General features: G+C 40.0%; 1 protein-coding gene across 1 annotated transcript in view; it reads right to left on the bottom strand.

Moving 5' to 3' along the window:
* LOC103758332 (IgGFc-binding protein) overlaps positions 1-20,378 on the bottom strand; it is a 69,941-nt gene that overhangs the window by 1,036 nt on the left and 48,527 nt on the right. Inside the window, exons 45-66 of the mRNA XM_029960740.1 lie at positions 20,013-20,284; positions 19,367-19,459; positions 17,714-17,961; positions 17,255-17,432; positions 16,105-16,213; positions 15,500-15,594; positions 14,700-14,876; positions 13,721-13,923; positions 13,269-13,413; positions 12,290-12,534; positions 11,459-11,623; positions 10,899-11,023; positions 9,943-10,211; positions 8,530-8,738; positions 7,893-8,034; positions 6,471-6,721; positions 5,721-5,850; positions 4,965-5,130; positions 4,066-4,242; positions 2,433-2,563; positions 1,330-1,529; positions 237-375 (exon numbers count right to left, since the gene is read on the bottom strand). Of these exons, the coding sequence (XP_029816600.1) occupies positions 237-375; positions 1,330-1,529; positions 2,433-2,563; positions 4,066-4,242; positions 4,965-5,130; positions 5,721-5,850; positions 6,471-6,721; positions 7,893-8,034; positions 8,530-8,738; positions 9,943-10,211; positions 10,899-11,023; positions 11,459-11,623; positions 12,290-12,534; positions 13,269-13,413; positions 13,721-13,923; positions 14,700-14,876; positions 15,500-15,594; positions 16,105-16,213; positions 17,255-17,432; positions 17,714-17,961; positions 19,367-19,459; positions 20,013-20,284 (3,869 nt within the window). The remainder of the gene's footprint in view (positions 1-236; positions 376-1,329; positions 1,530-2,432; positions 2,564-4,065; positions 4,243-4,964; positions 5,131-5,720; positions 5,851-6,470; positions 6,722-7,892; positions 8,035-8,529; positions 8,739-9,942; positions 10,212-10,898; positions 11,024-11,458; positions 11,624-12,289; positions 12,535-13,268; positions 13,414-13,720; positions 13,924-14,699; positions 14,877-15,499; positions 15,595-16,104; positions 16,214-17,254; positions 17,433-17,713; positions 17,962-19,366; positions 19,460-20,012; positions 20,285-20,378) is intronic.

The raw sequence follows: 20,378 nt of genomic DNA, 5'->3' as shown, positions 1-20,378 counted from the left end.
GATTACACTGACTCCTAATGCTGCACATCCCCTGTATTTTCTAAGGCAGTTACTTGTATCTGACAACAGGAATAATGGAAGGAAACTCTGTTTCTGCAATGAAACATCAGAGCAAGATCCCCTACATGCTTTTCTTCTGTACACACTCCCTTGAAACTATCCCCAACCCAGTGATGTCTTATAAGGTAAGTCAAGACTTCATAGCATCAAAGAAAATATGATAGTGGTTGACTCACTCCTGTAGCATCCACGAGTGTAGTTGGAGATGCCACAGATTTCATCAGACCCACACACTTTGTCAGAGCAGAAAACAGTGGAGCTTTCTGTGCACTGGCATGTCTGAGAGCAGTCATCAGTGGTGAATATTTCTCCAATCTGGAAGACAGCAGTGAGATGTTAAGAATATCAAATAAAATCAGACAGAAAAAAGCATGAATAGAGCACGGGGCACCATTATAGTCTCTCCAACATTTTCCTGAGGAATAGCAACAGGGCAGATTTTTTTTTAATTAGTTTGTACAAATAAAACAAGCATCTTACTAATCCAGCTCTTTGAAACTAGAGGATGGCCCAAGAAAGAAGGCAAAAGAAGAGTTTGAGGTATGAGATCCTAGTTCCAGGTGGGGTACATATGCAACCAACAGTGTCTAGCTGTTGCTGGAGATAAGGGTGGCACATGCATCACATCATACCTCCAAGGCAATGTGGAAATGTTATCTACCGTATTAATTAAAAGTGCCTCCTGCTAATAGTGTCTCTCTCCTCCAATAAAAAATGTTTACTGGCTTAGGCCTTTTCTGTACCAAATCTCCAGTGTTAATGCAGAAATATATGAGATAATGAAGTTGTTCTATCCTGCAGCGACAATGAAGGATTCTCCTCAGAATCCAGCCTTGCTCAGGGCTCTCTTCATGTCCTCCCCAGCTGTACAGTCTCTCAACACTGCCTATATCACTCTTCACTGAGATGACTGGGACCACAGTGACCCACAGAATTTCTCTGTAACTGGTATGTTGTAAACTTTAGTGCCTATGAGGCTATTATTTAGCCTAATAAAGCTGAGGCATTAACATGGAGGTCAGAGTGCAATCATATACTTTCTCCAAGTGCCTGCCCTGAGTATTCTGGCAGACAGAGTTTCAGAGGGAGACCAAGGGATCTCGTCTCTCTTCCCTTTCTCCAGAAACCAGAATTTTATTAAACAATTGCTCTTTGTTTCTATTGCAAAATTACATGCTGAGCATTACAAGGAGATTGTCAAAATAACTAATGGAAGAAAATACTGTTTAGTGCTGCAGGAGCTGTCTGAGCCACAGAGACTGTATGTACCTCATAGTATTTGTTCAGGTATGTGCAGCCACACTCTTTGTAAGGCACACAGTCAAAACCACTAAGAACATAGCCAGGGAGACATTCACAGCCTTCCACACAAGGTGATTCACACTCAGAAGGGCTGGTCAGGTCGTTGCAGGATGCTGGGCATGCAGACGTGCATGAGCTGTAGTTGCTGTTGGCAGGACATGATATACCTATAAAAATAAGGACACTCCAGTTATACCAGGATGCTGTGCATTACTTAAATATAGAATTCTCTTTCAGATCCAGAAGGCATAATTTTGTAGGAGGCCATATGATGCACATACATACACAGAGATGTTCATACGTATATAATAGTGCTGAAGTTGTAAGTAAAGCACTCCAAAGTCAGGAAATGCATCATCTAAGCTACTTGTATAATGTGCTCTCATTCCTGATATACACTGATCTCAAAACAGCTTCCCACACTTTTAGGGTAGCCATCCTTGCAAGTGCCAGACCTGTTTCACAACTTTAGGAACTGTGTTTCACCAGGAATACAGAGTCATAGGAAACACAGGGAAAATATGGTTTGATTAATCTCACGACTTCCAAAAAATTTAGTAAAAAAAAAAGTTTGAGATGATTATAAGTTTTATTTCAGCATTTTTTAGTCTGAAAAATTTAGTGTTTTCAGTTGAATCTTTTTTTTATCTTGAAATTTCACAGGCAAAAAAGATAGTATATTTTGTAGATTTTAAAGGAGATTGAAATGAATTGTTTTTCCTTCAGACTTCTAGCTTGTGATGGTCTCCAAAATTTATTTTTTTTTTGTCCCATTGGGACGGGGGACATTTTTTCTCTCACAGAACTTCTGATGACAGGGAGCTGACAGCTCTGATTTCCAAAGTGTCTTTGTAAGCTAAAGGCTAAATATGAAAGTGAGTCTAGGACACAGAAGAGAGGCCAGAAAGGCAAATGTGCATGTTAAACTGTGAAGACTGAGCAAAGTGAGAATCAACGTTTTTACTCCCTGAGAAGTTTTGATACATGGTATGTCTAGGAAAAGCCTTAAACCTGATATTTTGAGAGTCCTGTAGGCAGAATCCATACTTCCCATTTCTTCCCATGCTTACCACAAACTGTCTGTTGTCTCCAGCCATCCATACTGACTCCTTGCTGCTGACAGGCCAGCACATATTCCTCCAGACTGCGACACAAGGTAGTGACCTCATCTCCTTCCACACACATATCAAACAGGCAGCTCCTATGTGCAACATGAGAAAACATTAATTTCCAGTACATTTGTTATTGCTTATTTTCATCTGCTTTTCTGCCTGACTTTGAGTTAGTTCTGTGTTCCAGTATCTGCCTGATAGGAAACAGAGGAATAAAAAGCACCCCAGACACATAATTGGAAGATCAGGTCATTTGTTGTGCAGCTGCTGCTAATCTGTGAGGTGTTCATATAGAATCATAGATCATTAAGTCTAGAAAAGACCTCTAAGATCATCAGGTCCAACCTTTAACCTAACACTGCCAGGTCCACCACTAAACCGTGTCCCTAAATTAAAAATTTTCCTGATGTGCAATCTAGACCTCTCTTGGAATGAGCAATAAACTGTTACCTGACTTAGCACAATCAGTTATTCTTTGCTATCTGCTTCTGGTTTGAGCTACATCTTGCTTGTAGAGCAGTTTTTAGCACTGCTAAGTCTTACAGCTGGCCTACACACTTCTTTCAATACATGGGTACCCTCCCCATGTCCACGTGCCTTAATAGCACAGAATGCTGTTTTACCCAGTGTTTGTTTGCCAGTGCTACTTTCTCAGTTTTGCTCATCATTTGAATATCTGTGGCCTGATTTTCAGAGGCATTGAGATCCAAGATGAATGGAATCTGAAAATATGCAGTGCCTTGGTAAGATCAGGGCACTGCTAGGCAGGTAGAACAGGCTGCCCAACCAAATTCTAGAGTGAGGAGAAAAGTTATGTTAAGAATCAGCATATATACAGTGATCCACTTTATTTGGCTTAAGATACTGTAACATTCTTCTGACAGATAGGAGATGGGCATTGTCTGTCTCTAAACACTAGGTACAAGCATGTAACTAAAGAAAACTGGCAGCTACTTGGCATATTTGTGACTAATGACGGATGAATGATGAATGTGGGGATGAATACAGCTCAAAATTAAGTATGTAGGAATTGTATAGGTAGGAGGCAGAGCAACCCTGTAACACAGCAGAGGGAACTTTCTTAAAGATACCAGGTTAGTTACTCTTCACTACTCTGTTTTTTTTACTTCTCCATGAAAAATTCAAGAAGCATCACTGACAGCTTCAGCTTTTGGCTACAGCATGATATAGATTTTATGAAGCTAGAATTGCTTAAAGGAAGCCAATAGACCTAGGTGCTAAATTCTCACTGAATGTAGATGAGAACTGTAAGCACACTGGAAATCCCGGGCTACAGGTATAATGCTTAACACTGCTGCTTTATCTGTGTGCAAATATATATATATATATATATATATATAGCTAAGAGAGAAGTAAACTCTAAATAGATGAAAGAAAGGCCATCACATTTATGTAAAAATAAATAAGGGGATGTAAATATATCAATAATGGAATCACTGGGCCCAAAGACACTTATTATCCTCAGCCTCTATTAATGCCCTGGAGACTGAAGATGCAAAGTTCTTGTCAGAAACTATCACCAAAATGATTTTGCAAATGGGGAGAACAACTATCTGCAGTAAACACTTACGTGAAATAGAAATCCGGTAGGACTGTGGAATGACACGTTGCAAAAGGACCATTCAGGTCAGTCAGGATTTGGCATCTTGAAGTTGCATTTTGCTGCTCCAGCTGATTTTCGTTGCAACCTTGGAAAAGCCCTGGATCTGGCTCCTCCGCAGACTCATTTCCTGAGTTGACATCTCGTCTATAAATGAAGTCATTATGAAACCATCAGTGTTCTGTGTACATCCAGCATTCATGGTACTAGTCTCTAAGTAACACTGCAGGAACACTTCTGCCTCATAGTGTAAATGTAAGCTTATTTATCTCTCATGATTTGTCCTGAACGGGAAGGAAATAGATGTAGCAAATCAAAGACACGCTGGAATACTTCCTACGATCTCAGAGATTTATGGTATTTAAATTAAAAGGGATGTCTGTAGTTCTCTCTTTGGAAATTCTGCATGACACAGAACACCTCCTTCATCCAATCTATTCAACAAAATTGGAATGTTAGTCAGAAGGATACAGCTGAAATAAACCCCTGTTCCAGGGGAAGGACTGACATTAAATCAGGATTTACACTTGCTCAGGCCCATCTGGTATAGCATGTACTTATTTTTGCCAGCAACCGTGAGCTTGGCAAAGATGTTTTTTATTCCTCTGCCCCAGCAGTTGTAATGGCTGTGACTCCAAAGAGGGATACTGAACCACAGTAATGCAGTAATTCAGGCCTCTTTTGGCTAGATAGAAGGGCACTGATAGCTCACCTTAGTGGTGAGCAGGAAAAGTCCCTACACGCAAACAAAGGGAAGAAGAAAAACCAGAAATAAGACAGTGTAATTATTCCTGGAGGTTAACTATGGCTTAATCCTCTCACTTCTAGAGGCAGTACTTGCCATGGATATTAAGTAGAAAATCAAGTACCTGAAACGAGAGCTTCTTTTTAAAGGAACTTTCCAACTTTCACCGAATACATTCACGTTCTTCACCCAAACACCATCTGGATTTGTGAAGTCATTTCTATATCTCCCATCAAAGTCACCACACAAGCCTTCCACTCTGCTTCCATAGGTGTTGGCCAGCTTTATATCTAGGGAAGGTCAGAAGAAAAAAAAAGCTCTTACACAGAAATCGTTGTCTCTGAGTGTAGGAAGAAGTGGAAAACAATGCCAAGTGCCACATTTTATGACTCAGATTGAAGTTCGTAACATGACATGGGCTTCACATGTAGCATGTGAGCACAGCCCTGAACATACATGTTCATACATGTAGCCACGGGACTGTTTCTGTGCTCTGCAACATGGATCATGAAAAAAAGAATTTCTTGCAGTAATTTCTTATAATATGTTATTATATAGCACAACATCATGCCCAAATGCTCTTAGTGCATGCTGCTTACTGCTTTGCAACAAACTGAATGCATCACCCACTTTTTGTCCTTCACTGGCAATCCACTTGACCACTGAGAAACAGAATTCCTACAAGCAGACTGTTTCTTTCTGCAATTGGAATTTTAGGTTTGGGAATGAGGGTCATATAAATAAATTGCCTGGCCCTTTCACCATACACTTAGAAATAAAATAGCTATATGCTGTTGTAAATCAGGATTAACTTTGGAATGACAACATTTTTTGAGACAGTGCATAAATATTTCAGCACATTTTTTTTAGTATCACTTACCTGCATTTTGATTGCCATCAAAGCTCACATATAAGCCAAAATCTGTCTCTAGGTAAATTCTTGTTATCCTCTGATATATATGAATACCTTCATGAGGTCGAAGAGGGGGTCTCACACGGACACCATCCAACTAACAGGGAAATAAATTAAAATTCATTATATGTAGGCCAAATTAAAATCTGGCTTCAGTACAGGTCAATGCTACATATCAACATTTCTTGCTTTTCATGATAAATGTATCAGATAATTTAACCAGTAAAAACCTCAGTATTTAATTTTTTAAAGTTAACAAAATCATATATTGAGGAAAGTGATCTGGACACAGTACTTTCATATCATCATAAGAGATTTCTATTATTGAGCTAAAGCGAATATAGGGGCTATGTATATTCTTACACGCCAATAAAAGGGAAGGAAATTAAATTATCCTAGCATAATTCACACTTTCCCCTACCACTGATAAAAATTTGTGTGGCTTTATTTTAAGCCTTGGGATATTTGGTGTTTTATTCCCAAAACTCTATTTATACATTTATTTGTTTGAAGTAGAATCATATCCTTCATAGCTATGGAGCAAAAAAGACTCAACACAACTGAAAATCTCATTTGTGGTTGTCTCATAGCACTGCTGTAATAATACAGTTTAGTAGTTTTGTACTTTAATTCTTCAAAACAAACATTTATTACCCAGAGGTGTTTTACTCCAAGGGAGAGTCTTTCTCCATGCTCTGCTGTCAGGGAGAAACTTACCAGAACCTGCTTGTTCTGCCTGAACCGCACTGTGTGGTTGTAAACATTGATGAGAATCTCTTTCAGGTAGGTAATGTGTCGAAATAGGAGTAAAGGAGAGTTAATGCCTTCAATGCTGAACGGTGTGAGAGTATCAGGTAGGTCAGGGATGGTCTGAGCCAAAATATACGTGTATTTCCCTTGGAAGTGGTGCACCAGACCGTCGAAGGTGGTGTAGTGTGGGTCGCCCAGGATCTGGCATCTTCCAAAACCTAAAAAGGAAGAGCTTCATTACTCTCCAGTTTAAATGTGCATGTGTCAGATCCCATGCATAGATTGGTTCAAAATGGTAGATAAAAATTATTGCTGCTAGCATGCAGGTCTGAAAGTAAAGGTGGGTGCTCAGGCATCACCCTAGTGAATGAACACTGAAACAGAGAGATGGACAGAAAAACTCATTCCTCTGCTGAGAACCAGTGTGAGCCAGATGAGCTGAAGCAGAACATTAGAGTTTATAGACATTATAGAGACTAAGTTGTGCATATTGGCCCTCTGCTGCCACACAGCATGGCTTGCAGTGGGCTCTTAGAGATGTTGATTTCATAAACCTCAGCCGTGCATTGCTACAAAATTGAAAAGCAATGTCTAACTTTGGCTTGCCCACTGCTGTCACTGATTTCCTCTGAGGTTACCAAAATGGATGATTGCGTTCACCAGACCTAACAATCAGATGCAGTGACTATCATCCCTGCGTTCTTGACCACTGAGCGCAGAGTAAACCATTATACCAGGAGCAAGGCTATCCTTAAGGCTGCTGGGGTGCCTCTGCTCCGGTATTTTGCCAAAATGTAGCAGGGGAACACTGGATTTGCACTATGCTTTTGTGCTGATACTCAATACACTATGATTGATGACATACTATTCTTCAAAACTGAAGTGCAGAGGCACTAGGCAATAAGCTGTCTCCCAAACAACCCAACTTACCTAGAGAATATGGGATTAACTTTGCTTAGCCAAAGCAATATTGAACAAAAGTACAGAGTTCTCTGACTGGCCTATTATGTATCTGTTCAGATCTGCTCTGTCTTGGATTTTGTTTATTGATTTTTTTTTTCTGTTCTCAAATCAACATGCAGTGAATTTTTTCTTAAATTTATTTATTTATTTAAACTAGTCAGATCGAACTAGATTTCTAGATATAAGTAAATTTTCATACCCTAGTATCCATTTCCCTCTACAAATTCTCTGTTTGGAGCTGGAACCTTTTATTATGAGAACTGAGGCTTTTTATATTCAATAATGTGTCATCAATAACACTGTCAGAGTTTCCTTCTTTCCCCTTGAAAGTCTGGAGTTGCCATGGAAGAAAGAATGGACACACATATTCTCCCCCTCCTTCTCCAACCCTCATGAAACACCAAATGAAGACTTGCTTGCACGTACCTGTTGGATGGCACTTGTGTTTTCCATTTTGGATCACACAGGTTTCTCTAGAATCACAGCTATAGCTGTTACAACTGATGACACCGTTCTTCTGACACTGGCATCTTCTGGCGCAGTATGGAGTTATCCATGTCTCCCCAGCCTAAACACAAGTTATGGTGATAAGATGTTATCAAGGTGTTCAGCTTTGCAATGCAATAATAGTTCAATAGCTAAGGGTGTGGGGACAGGTTAGGTGCAGCCTGTCCAGTTGGTGATTCCACAAAGGCTCAATCCAAGCGTAGTCTCACCAAGAGTGTGGGAGTGGGGATCTCAGTCCATTTATCTTATTGTCTTTGACATGAGAATTTGAGCACAAAACAGGATAGGAGAGACTGCCTGCATACCTCTGATCAATTGACTGTTTTCAAATGTGCCTGAGTTTTGGCCTCAGGTGCAAAGTACAAAGCAAGCTTCTGCATCTCCTAATACCCAAGCCTGAAGCTTTTACTCATCAGATGAGAGGTATTTAAGAGGTAGACCCTGAAGACTTTGATCTTTCTCTCTCTCTTTCTCGTATTAAGATTGTCAGGAGACCAACTTTCTGCAGAAAAGCCATAGATTTTGAAGTCACAGATTTACTCCACAAACTACTTACACTGTAGTAATTGTTGTCATCATCCCTGCAGCCACAACTGCTCAGAGGTACACAGTTGCCATTACTGAGCACATAATTATCATCACACTCACAGCCCTCTGTACACTCTTCTGTCTTGTCACAAAGGGAAGAGGCAAAAATGTCATTGCATGTTGATGGACAGGCAGAGACACAGTCTTTGTAATGGCTCCGGGATGGGCAGGGCAATGCTGGGTGGGAGAATAGGAGCAGCGTTATTAAATACATCTACAAAGTGCACTGCAAACACTGAAAGCTACGCATTGGCCTATGAAATGGTAGTATGGAGTTACCTTTTAATAGCTGATTTTGATGATCAACCAATTTTTATTTTTGTATTTTACTTAAAAAAACCCAAAAAACCAAAACAAAGCAAAGAACCCTTTCCGGAGCTGCTCATGCAGTTTTATTACAGGTATGCCTGAACTGGTGGCACCTGGCACTAGATCATTCAGGTTCAGTGTTCCAGTTATGCTGCAAATGCCTCTTTGGGCACTGCTGCATATGTGAATCTTAAGGGCAAATATTTTAGAATGTTCCACCCTCCATTAATGCAAACCAGGTGTAAATTTAGCTTAACCACAAACATAAACACATACAAGATATGCACTGCACTTTCAGACTGCAGATTCATCCAGCTCCATACCACATTTCTGCCAGTGACTAGAGACGCGTAAGGGGACAGTTCAAGAAACAGGCTAACATGACAAAAAGTTTGTTAGTCCAGTATTTTCCTCTACTTGTGGCAAAGAGGCAACTGGGGATTTCTGATAGACCTATTCAACATTCATCTGGCTTGTTTTTTAACCAGTTAATTGTTTTGTCCTCCCCAACATTATGTGATAATCCCACAATATGATACTAAATTGTGAAAAATCCCCCACAAATAAACCCCCCACTACCTGATCTTTATTTATTTTTGCATAATTAGTATGTAGCTTTGTTGAATTGGTGGAGTGAGGCACATACCCTGGAAATTAATCCGAGAATATGGCCTGTAATAAACAACTGGGTAAACTGACAGTTTTCATTCAAATCACAGTGAGTGTCATTGAGCCCTGTGTCCTATGACAGTATCCAACTTTCTTTTAGTCTTCTGGTTCTATTATTTCTCCATTTTAGGCTCACTGCAATATCTCATGGCACTCATGTGGCTACTAAAACCATTCTAACTCCAGATTAGTATCCATATCTTGCCTAGTTCTGAGTTATCACTGGGTTTATATGAATCTGAACACAATTCAGCACAGCAATGGAATCATAGTAGTAGAATTGTGTTTTGTGAGAATTTGGATTTATTTTCCTTTGACATAACTTGTTCACATAATTCTGCTTATTTGTTTTCATACTATCAGTCATCCAAGTTTCAGTTTTTTCCCTTGCTTGTGCACTTACGACAGAATGTGTTATTCCTCCATTTAATGGTGATTCCATGGTTCTTGCAGGTCTCCACATAAGCTTGAACTATGTCGCAGAGAGCAGACTTCATGCCATCATACTGGCACATGTCATAGATGCAGATCTCTACAAAGTCTTCAGGGTTGACTAGATTATGGCATACTTTGAATTTGTCTGATTTTAGGACATTACACTGGCTTTCAATGACTTGTTTATTCTCAGCAGTGCAAGGGGGATTATCATCTTCTCTTAAGTCTGGTAAGCAACTGCAAGAAGGCACAGACACAGGCATCTAAGTTCCAAAGGCATGCTGAAGACGTGAAAATTGAAAAGTTTTTTCTACTGTGAGGTAGAAAAGGCTAGAGACTACAGTCTTCCTTCTGCCTGAGTGAAAGACTAGGCAGAATTAGACCTGCCTGACAACCACCATGCTGTGTCTGACACTTGTTACTCTCACTAAACTTGACCCTGACTAGAGGATTGGCGCACAGCTTGATCTTGGATCTGTCTCATCACCGCAAATTTGTGTGGTGATCTGGACTGAGCCAGGCTGTCTCCAGCTTCCACTGTGGGCCTGAGGCCACTGTTTTCTCAGCTGTGTTATCAAATATGACTTCCTGTCCCCTAGGGAGCAGCTGGCCCTCACCATTCCCCAGCACCATCATCTGGCTCTGGGTGTTATCAGTGTAAAATAGACAGAGGCTGTGTACACACTGGAGTGCCCCAAAGACTAATTCCCCAAGTGTGTATGTCAATTGATAGAATGGCTGTGGGTTCCCTCTGGCCTGTGCAGTGGTTTCCTGTGGGGATGGCCTTTCTTTGGGCTTCATATTCAAGAAAAGTCTCACTCTCACTGCTTACATGTTACAAAGTAGTAGACAGTCAAAACAACTGAAAACAATTGACTGTTTTCTGAAGCGAGATGGAAGGTATGAAAAGACATTAATATTTACCCCTTATCACTGTCTTCCTCCACTTTCCAGCTATTTCCAAACTGTGTGGCACTGACAACTGTTCCATTGGGCAAGGACAGATCATCTTCACGATTATCATTGAGATTACCACACATGCCATGCACCTGCAAACAAAAAAGAACCGTATTCTAAGCATGACCTGTTCACATCAACTTCCCCAATAACTTCTTATTCATTGCCTATGAAATAATGTGACCAAATCAACCACCAATCTTGTACTAGACATGTTAGACATTCTGACTGCACCCATGGAGAAACAAAACAGATATTGCAGTAAATCTGTGATTCCCTGAGGCTTCAAGGTATTTATTTCTCTAAGTTAGATGTATTCCTCTAGACAGGTAATTTTCTGTAACTACCCCCTCAGAACACAAGGAAATTGTTGTGAAGAGAAAAAAATGCAAAGGAAATAATTGTCATGTGTTACAATACAACTACAAAGAAAGATGCAATAGCAAAACGCAAGAATAAAAGGAATTAGAAGTAAATGCAGAAAGCAGTAGTTTTGAAGAGCCAGATGTTTGCACACTAAATCTTACCTGTGAGAAATAAGATTGTGGGAGGGTGATTTCCAGATGGTGATCGCCGTCATATTTCACTATCACACCAAAGTCAGTTTCCACGACTATAAATCTGCCAACATTTCCAATGGACACGCCTTGCAGTCGGTTCTCCACTGGAGTGTAGACTCTCTCATTGTTCAGCTGGAGAGACATGTCATTTTGTCAGTATGGACATTGTTCCATGAAAGCTTTTCTGCTCACAGTCTATAGTTCTAGCAGTGCTGAAGATTTCTATGTGACAGTTTTAGCTGTTTACACTTCCACCATTGCATATTCCAACTATGGGTTGCAGGAATAAGCCTTTTAGCTGAGGAGAGATGGGCAGGACTCATATCCTGTGCCTTTAACAGAGAGCTTAAAAGATCACTGTAGTGAGCAAGCTCTTACTCACCCTTAGGGTAGACTCCCTGCCTCCAGGACTGCCATGGATCCCCATGTTATTCTAAACTGATACAGTATGACTTGCCTTTCCTCTGCTCTTGTTAGCCCACTATAGGTGATTGGCTTGACAAGAACTGTTGAAGTGGGGAGTCCCATACTTTAATTCAAGCAACAGTTCTCCAATCTGGAGGCTCTGGGCTCCATCTCAAAGATATGACCAATAAAACAGTAAACCCAAACCAGAAGCCTTGGGAACTACTGAGAAATTATATCTGCTCATGATATCCACTTAATGGAGGTGCCCACAAGTATTAAGCATATGCGTACATATTCCTTAGGAAACATGAAGATCCTTTTTCCTACAGCTACTGTAAGTGAGCTAATTTTAAGATACTTCTTGCCAGAGTAAAGAGCACCACCACCTACCAGGATTCCTTGGTTTTTCTGAAGGGTGATTCGTACATCATGCACATCTATATAGACTTCTTTCAGGTATGTGGCCCCTCTCAGTCCTCTGTCTTCATTCTTGCCCAGTATGGTTATAGGAATGACATTGGTGGAAGTGTTGACAACCTCAACCAAAGTGTAGGTGCAGGTTCCCATGAAAGTGTACTTCATTCCATCAAAAGTGAAATAATGGGGGTCTCCTATCACTTGACATGTTGCTTGACCTGAATGTGAAAAAAAAATATCTAAGAACTTTGTACTGGACTTAGTCATGGAGTCAGCTGATAAAGGAGTTTGCATAAGTGTAACAACCTAATCCTGATAAATATTATGTGAGCAAACTTTCACAGAGGCATCTCAGGTTCATGCCAATGACATTTATTTGAAAATAAGAAATTTCTAGAGAGCACCTCCTAAATTTAATTTGCAAATTACATACAAAATGACAAACTGGCATCAAATGAACTTTTGTATATATTTCTATATGCTGTTGCAGCTACAATTTATGGTATTTGAGAGTAATACAGAGCTTTTCTAATTATCTATGCAAAGATATAGAATTATCTGTATAAACATGGGTGTAAAAGTAAATAAAATTTCATCTGTATATATCAATATATAGTGCACTCATCATAGCCCAGACCCACAGAAATGCAATTCTCAATTATTCTCATATTTATAGCTTGCAGTACTGGTGATGTGGGACATGAATTTTCATTATCAGGACAAACAGAACCCAAGTGACCTTGGGCATCATCAGTTTTTGCTGATATTCACTACAAAGGAAGGGCCTTTGTGCTTGCAAGACAGAACATCATATTTCCAACTCTTAGCAATGGCAGCAGTCAGTTGGGACTTCTTTACTATCACATGGGAAGAAACATTTATAATGAAGTTAGAAGGAGAAGAGGATCTAATTATAGAATTGATATTGGAATGATTTTCAGGCAGGACTTACCATTGGAATGACAGCCCAGCACACCATCCTGAATGCTGCATTCCTCTTGGACTCCACACTCCCAGGATGTGCATTCAATGGTGTTATTAGCCTTGCAGGTGCAGCGTTCAGTGCAGGGATAATGGGTGAACCAGCTTTCATCCAGCTGAGTGGAAAAAAGTGTGTAGAATTATATACTATAAGATAAATAAGAACGTAAAACTGTAAGGAAATAAAATTTTCAATATTTGAATGTGCATGATATGTGATCATTTGGGTAATTGTAGCCACGCAGCTCATGTATCAGGAAGACTGGCAAAGTAATTCTATTTTGAAATTATTAGTGGTGTAAATATTAATTGTGTAGTGTTATTAACATGCTTTTTCTCTCACAGTGATAAGGAATGAGATTCTCCCCCTCCGCCTTTTTTTACTTTATTTATTTATTTACTTAAATGCCTGAGGTAACTTGCCTGGTGATACTGGTTCTTTTCATCAACACAACCACAGCTGCTTTCCGGCACACATTTGTCTCCACTCAAAACATAACCTTCCTTACAGAAGCAACCTTCCACTGGTAAAGAACTGCAGGAATCAGCTGCTGAGATGTTCAAACAGGTAGAGGGACACCTAGTACCACAGCTCTTGTAGATGCTGCCTCCAGGACAGGACATTGCTAGATAAAGAGGAAAAATAAGATCACTCTAAAGGGCAAAATTGTGGCAAAAGTTTTCCTGATGCTTTCACTGTTTGCTCCTGAAAATACACAAAATTGCTGTTAGAAAGCCTGACACAGGACAGTGCTGCGCACAGAGGACTCTCTTTCCGTGTGAGATGGGTGGCTTTTGATAAAGGTGGGCAAGACACATGGGCCACCCTTGCACTTCACCTCACAACAAAGTCAAACATTGCAGGCCTGTGTCGAGGATAGGTCTGATGTTATCATACACAACAATCAATTGTGTTTGGTTCAGTAAACCTTTTTCTGCTGGTTTGAAGGCAGAAAGTCACTCCATTAAGGGAATAGAAAAATCTCTACCCATACCAGCTGATATGTCCCCATTACTGTTGTTACTATTTGAACATCTGCCATGTATTTTAAAATAGAACTAAAAATGACACTCTGTCTTTCACTGAGAACACTTGAGGAAAATATATTATATTTTCACACCCCTGCTGCTCATGGTAAAATTGGGTTTCTATCACTCAAAGCGTTGTCCCCAGGGATAACATTACAATTTACAGAAATCTAGAAGCATTTCTCTGTTTCTGTCATCTAAAAAAACACAGAAAAATTGTTTCTGGCTAGATTCTGTGATAAATCACTACATATGATTCTCTTTTATCTTGTCCGTACTCAGAACATTACACAAAATGAAATAAACATGCACGAAGAGGGTAGAGGACAATGAAGTTAAAATCCAGAATAGATGTTTATATCACAACACTCACGGCAAAGAGTAGAATTCCTCCACTCTATGCATATGCCAGCATTGATACATGACTCAGCATAGGCCTGTAGTCCGTAGCATAGGGATATTGCCTGTCCACCAGTGAAACACATGTCATAAACACAATTTTCAAAGAAATTCTCTGGAGGCACTTTGGTATGACAGTCCTTGAAGATTCCTGTGTAAATCAAAAAAGATATATAGAAGGATAGAAAAAAACAACTGGAATGATAAGATCATAACCACCATCTATTTTCTGTCACAGCAAATGTATTGTGAGTGCTCCAGGCTAACTTTGTTTAGTAAATTAAACCAGTACTTGAAATGGATGCACAAGGCAGAATCAGAGTGAGCCCTCTGGATCAGGTTTTCTTCTTTTTGCAAGATTGATACTACATAGCTTACATAAACTAAGTGTTGCTGCCTAGGAAAACCACTAATTCTAGACAACTACAGGGACTGTCCAATGCAAGGAACACGTACAGAATTTTAGTTAAAGTATCTGTAATACATACACTGACAGTGCCCTCTGAACTACTCTTTTAGCAAGCAGAGTGCAAGTCACTATAAAGAAAAGAGCAGCTTCCTGAACATGTCCTGAGATAACCTTCATGGACACATGGGCACTGTCTGAACAGATGACATATCCTGACCGAGCACCTATGAGTTTTACATAGGCCATTTACACTGGAGGCTTTACAGCTTCCAGTGTGAGCTCAGGAAAACAGACTATAAAGAAGGGACAAGACAAACTGTAACATGTTCCATCATATGGCTCACAGAAAACTACCAGCATATTACCTGTTGGGTCTGTGATCATACCACATGCTGTGTTCTTCTTTGCTTCACTCTCCAACACAGGATCACACTGCTCTTCTGTCCCACCACTGGAGCATCTGGGGAAAGCAAGCAGAATCAAATGTGTGTTTCTCATCATTTACTATAAGATTTTCAGTGTAAGATTGACACATGACAACCCTGCACAACAGACTGTACTTTATGTCAGTCACAAGACTTTATCCAGCTTCTTTGAAAAGCTGATGTCAGCCCTCTCACTGAATGGGCTCATTTTTTTGATCCCTTCTGGGCTATTCAAAGGCTTATTCTTAGCTGAAAAAAACCCAGTTATGGAATCCAAACAGTTATGGTTTCCAATTAGGGAACTGGACTGAAGTCCCATCCTCCCTCACACTCAACAGACAGTTCCTGCTTTGGAAAACAAGACTTAAAGGACATAACCCTCTTATCATTCTCTGGTTTACATACAGGTACAGCTCCCTACTTTTAATTGGCAGCTGGAAGATGTGGAATGGTACTGGATGATAAAGCCAGCAAGCAAGTGGATGGCTATTTGATTTTAAAGAGTTTGGTTAACAAATGCCATGTGATTAAATTATTATACATACATGGTGTTATTCTCAGGTACAAGCCAGCTTTCTCCAAGATCAGTAGAACCACTGGCAATATCACCATTGGGTTTTATATTGTCATCATTTGGATCACCATTATAATTACCTGTGAAGGTAAAAGGAGATTTATGGAAAACATGAAGTTCAAACCTGTAGAACAATACTAGGTTTCAGGCTGTAAAATAAAGTAAAATATTATAGGGAGAGTATATCTGCAACAACAATGTGTACTGGGCAAAATAAGAAGAGCAGAATTGTGTTTTAGGCTTTGACTGAGCTGCTGTTCAGACACTTGTGGACTTGAAGCAGGAAGTCTGCAAGCTCCTGTGTAACCAGATTACATTGCATCCAAGAAAGAACTTCTTAGCTTAAAAAAAAAATCCCAACTCATTTTCTTGTTTCCTACGTGTAGAACGTTGGACTAAAAATTACACAGTGCTATTTGCACCACTATATTCTTAGGTAGATTTCCTGCATTGAAAGCATGAAAAACCCATGGAGAGATAATAGAACTAGGAAGTTCTAGATGATCCAAACCAAAGAATAATCAGAAACGTAGTAGTCTAATGTTTCTTCTTTTTCTTCTTTTCTCATTCTTTTGATTGTTTAAACATGATCATTCAGGTTGTATAAATGCCTTCTAAGAGCACAGAAAAAGAGAAGCAGGAAAACTTGAGGATGCTGACAGTAAGCTATTAAAGATTTCTCTCTGCTGTGCAAACAGCTTCAGGTTTTTATAATTCACAGAATGAAATGGTATATCATTTCCACACCAAACAAAAGACAAATACATCAGAATGTAAATAACATAAAAATGTATTTGTAGAATTCTTTAATAGCTCCAAGCAAAAAATGACTCTCCTTAATTTTAAAGTGTAGAACTTAAGGCAGCTTTTTTATTTGGCTAAAAATGTTATTTTTAATTATACCTCACAACATTCCAAATGGATAGCATGTTACCAGGAAATTTTAAAGTTCCTCTTAGAAACTGAAAAAGTCTAGCAAGTTTTTTTTCAGAGCTGTAAATTCTAGTCCATTTGACAGGGACCAGTTTTGTGTAGAACAAGTAACGCATCCTAAAAAAAAAAAGCTGAAGTAATCACTGGCCTCCACAACTCACTAAAAAATGACTAAGTCTACAACTTACCACAGAGGCCACAGAGCAGATGACTGTAATTAGAGGGCACGGAGACTTCCGCATAGTGGTTTCCATCATATCTAACCCACAGTCCAAAGTCAGTTTCCAAGAGAATATATCCACCACTGCTTTGAATACTGATTTTCTTCTCAATAAATACAGGCAGGTTCATTCTGCGACCATTCACCTGTACAGCAAATTGTAAAAGTTAGTGCATGACTGCTGGGACTCCTACAACTACCAGCAGCTAGTACAGATTACTGAAAGATATGATCTTGTGCACAAAGCAACTGGAAATAATTAAAGAACATTTAATCTGAGCAAGTTTGTTGGAGATCTCATTAAAAGAGGTACATGTCATTAATAAAAAGAGAAAGTCTCCTATAAACTCTACAGAGGAAATATTTTATTATTGGCATGTCAGTTAAAAATATGTTATATATCTCTTTTAATCAAGTATTTTCTTACATTCACTTTCTTGTTTTTCAGTAGAGAAATCTGGTTGTCATAGACTTCCACTTGCACTGACTTCACATAAGAGACTTTGGTGTTGGCTCCTCTGTGCTCATTTGTTGTGGACACATGGAAGTATGGAAGCTTCTCAGAGACATTGCACACTTTGGAGAGCGTGTAAGTGCAATTTCCCATGAAATTATGGACTCTGTGGTCAAAAGTGTTATAATGTGGATCTCCAGAGGCGGTGCAGGAAGCACGGTCTGTGAAGACAAAAAGACAGACTAATTCCCTCTGAATCTTCATCAGATTTTTGCAGTTGCTTGGTTTCCACTTTGTTTTACTTTGTATTTGCTGCTCTGATATAATATTGACAGCAACAGCACTCCAAAGGCCAATCCAGTCTTCTATCTTTGGACCCATAAAAAAACCTGTACTTGTGTATCAGAAATCTATGCTAGAGGTTGAGGAACAAATGTGAGCAAAAGGCTTTGATATGAAAGAAAAAAAGGCACTGCTGTTAAGACATCATTATACAAACTGTAGCAGTGAGTTTTTAGTGTCGATATCTGAAAGGCTATTTCTGACTAAATAGGAAGAATTTCCATAACATCTTTACAGTGTTGGTTAGCCAGAATAGCTGCACTACCAGCTGTCTGGGTTTCTGTACTCACATCATTTATGGAACTTATATTGAACATTGCATACACAAGATATCCTTTACACATTTTTAAAAAATATCAAAGTTAACTAGGCAGTGATAATATGTACAAATGGAAGTACACTGTGCGTTCATTGAAGTGTGTAACGCGGAGAAGATTTTGAATGTTAATAAGAAATTCCTGTTTTGAAGAAAAAAAATTCCCATCAACTCTTAACAGAGTTGAGATTGAAGGTTCTTCATGGTGCTTCCCAATAATAAAAAAAGATAGAGATCCTTTCCTCTTTCTTTTTCAATGGAATGTTAAAATGTAGCTACACGTACGGTTGTTGTCTATATGTGAAGCTTAACTCCTTACACAGAAAGTATTAATGCTCCCAGAATGGCATACTTAACAGTTACCAAAAAAAGAGCAGAAGAAATCTAAACTGATTAGGTGAACTAGGACTCTCTTGTATTTAACAAGCTGACATATGCAGATATAAGTGCTTAAAATTGGAGGAAAGAAACAATTAAAATTTATCAAAGGGTATTTTAGTATATATCCTAAATATTAAACTAACACTAATTGCACTGAATCAGACTTTGACAGGAAAATACAATTGGCTTATATCACACCCCAAAAATAAAATTTGGAAACTAAATTAAATTTCAAAATATACAAAAAATAACATCTGTATAATAGGTGAAAACTTACCATAGAAAAAAGTAATTTAAATATTTATGGACATGGAAATAAAGAGTATGTGAGATAACTATTAGATGGCTCGTCTACTCTTACCAAAAAGCTTGGCATTGTGGCAAAAGAGACCTAGAGGAGAGTGTACATAGTCAGAACTCAGAAGGAGTCCCAGACATAAAGAAATATTGTGCAAGTGCAACTGAGGGAGCAAGGAAAACTCTGATCCTCCAGTATAAAAACTCTATCACTTAGCTCTGACACTTCAATTCAGAAAATAGGAAAGTTCTGAGAGCCAATAAGAAAACAAGATGGGAAACAACAGTACCTGAGCTGGGTATTGGTGTTGTTGGGGATGTTGTGTGGGCAGGCTGCATTGTAGTGCCTGGCAAGGGAGTCGTGGGTGTTGGTGTTGATGGACCTAGGGCAAGAGACAGTTAGAGGAGATGTGCAGCAAGCCAAGCACCAGACCAGTTAAGTAAAACATGAGTGTTAGAGTGCTAGAGTGAAGGTGAGGCCACCTTTCCCACTGTCACACAGTGCTCACGTACAGCCACATACACACCCATGGTATGCCCGTGGCCAGGTGAGGGTGGCCAGCCAAGGGGAAAGGCTTAGCACAGCCAGTAAAAAACATGGATGGGAGACAACCGTACCTGTGCTTGTCCCAGGTGCCGGTGAGGCTGTTGTATGTGGAGGCCGTGTTGTAGTGTCTGGCAAGGGGGGCGAGGGGGTAGGAGCTGATGAATGAAAGAGAGTGAACCAGAGGTGGAGAAGGTGTGTTTTGTAAGGGGATTTGTTCCCAAATGGGGATGTTGCACCCTTCCCAAACACCACCGCACCATGGCAAAAGAACTGTAGGACGCACACCAGGCCAGTGAGGTGACAGGTGGGGAAACCTCCAGCACAGCTGCCCCATTCCTTGAATCAGGGAGAGAGTCAGGGAAATCAAAGGAGATGGACAGAAGACTTACCACAGACAGTGCCAGCACTCCAGTCTCCCAGGGCAACCCCTGCCTCCGTACAGGCTGTGGCATAGGCCCCCAGGTCATTGCAGAGCTGCTCCGTGCTGTTGCCCGTGGCACACTGGTCATAGACACAGCTCTCAAAGTAGGTCTGGGGTGGCAGAACTGCATGGCATGGCTGGAACGGGCCACCCAGATGCGTGAGGATTGAACACTGCTTGTTAGCTGCCTCCTCCTCGGCAGGGGAGCAGGACACAGGCGGGCCGATGGCTGGGTCACACCTACACAGCAGACAGACAGCCCTGAGCTCACCGCAGCCACACCATTTCCTCACCTCCTCCCCAGACAAAACCTCAGCTTCCGGAGCCCAGATCC

The sequence above is a fragment of the Manacus vitellinus genome, unplaced genomic scaffold (assembly GCF_001715985.3).
Source record: "Manacus vitellinus isolate BGI_N305 unplaced genomic scaffold, ASM171598v3 scaffold_29_pilon, whole genome shotgun sequence".
Classification (NCBI taxonomy): domain Eukaryota; kingdom Metazoa; phylum Chordata; class Aves; order Passeriformes; family Pipridae; genus Manacus; species Manacus vitellinus.
The sequence above is the reverse complement of the archived record's forward strand: the minus strand, read 5'-3'. Positions and strand labels throughout refer to the sequence as shown.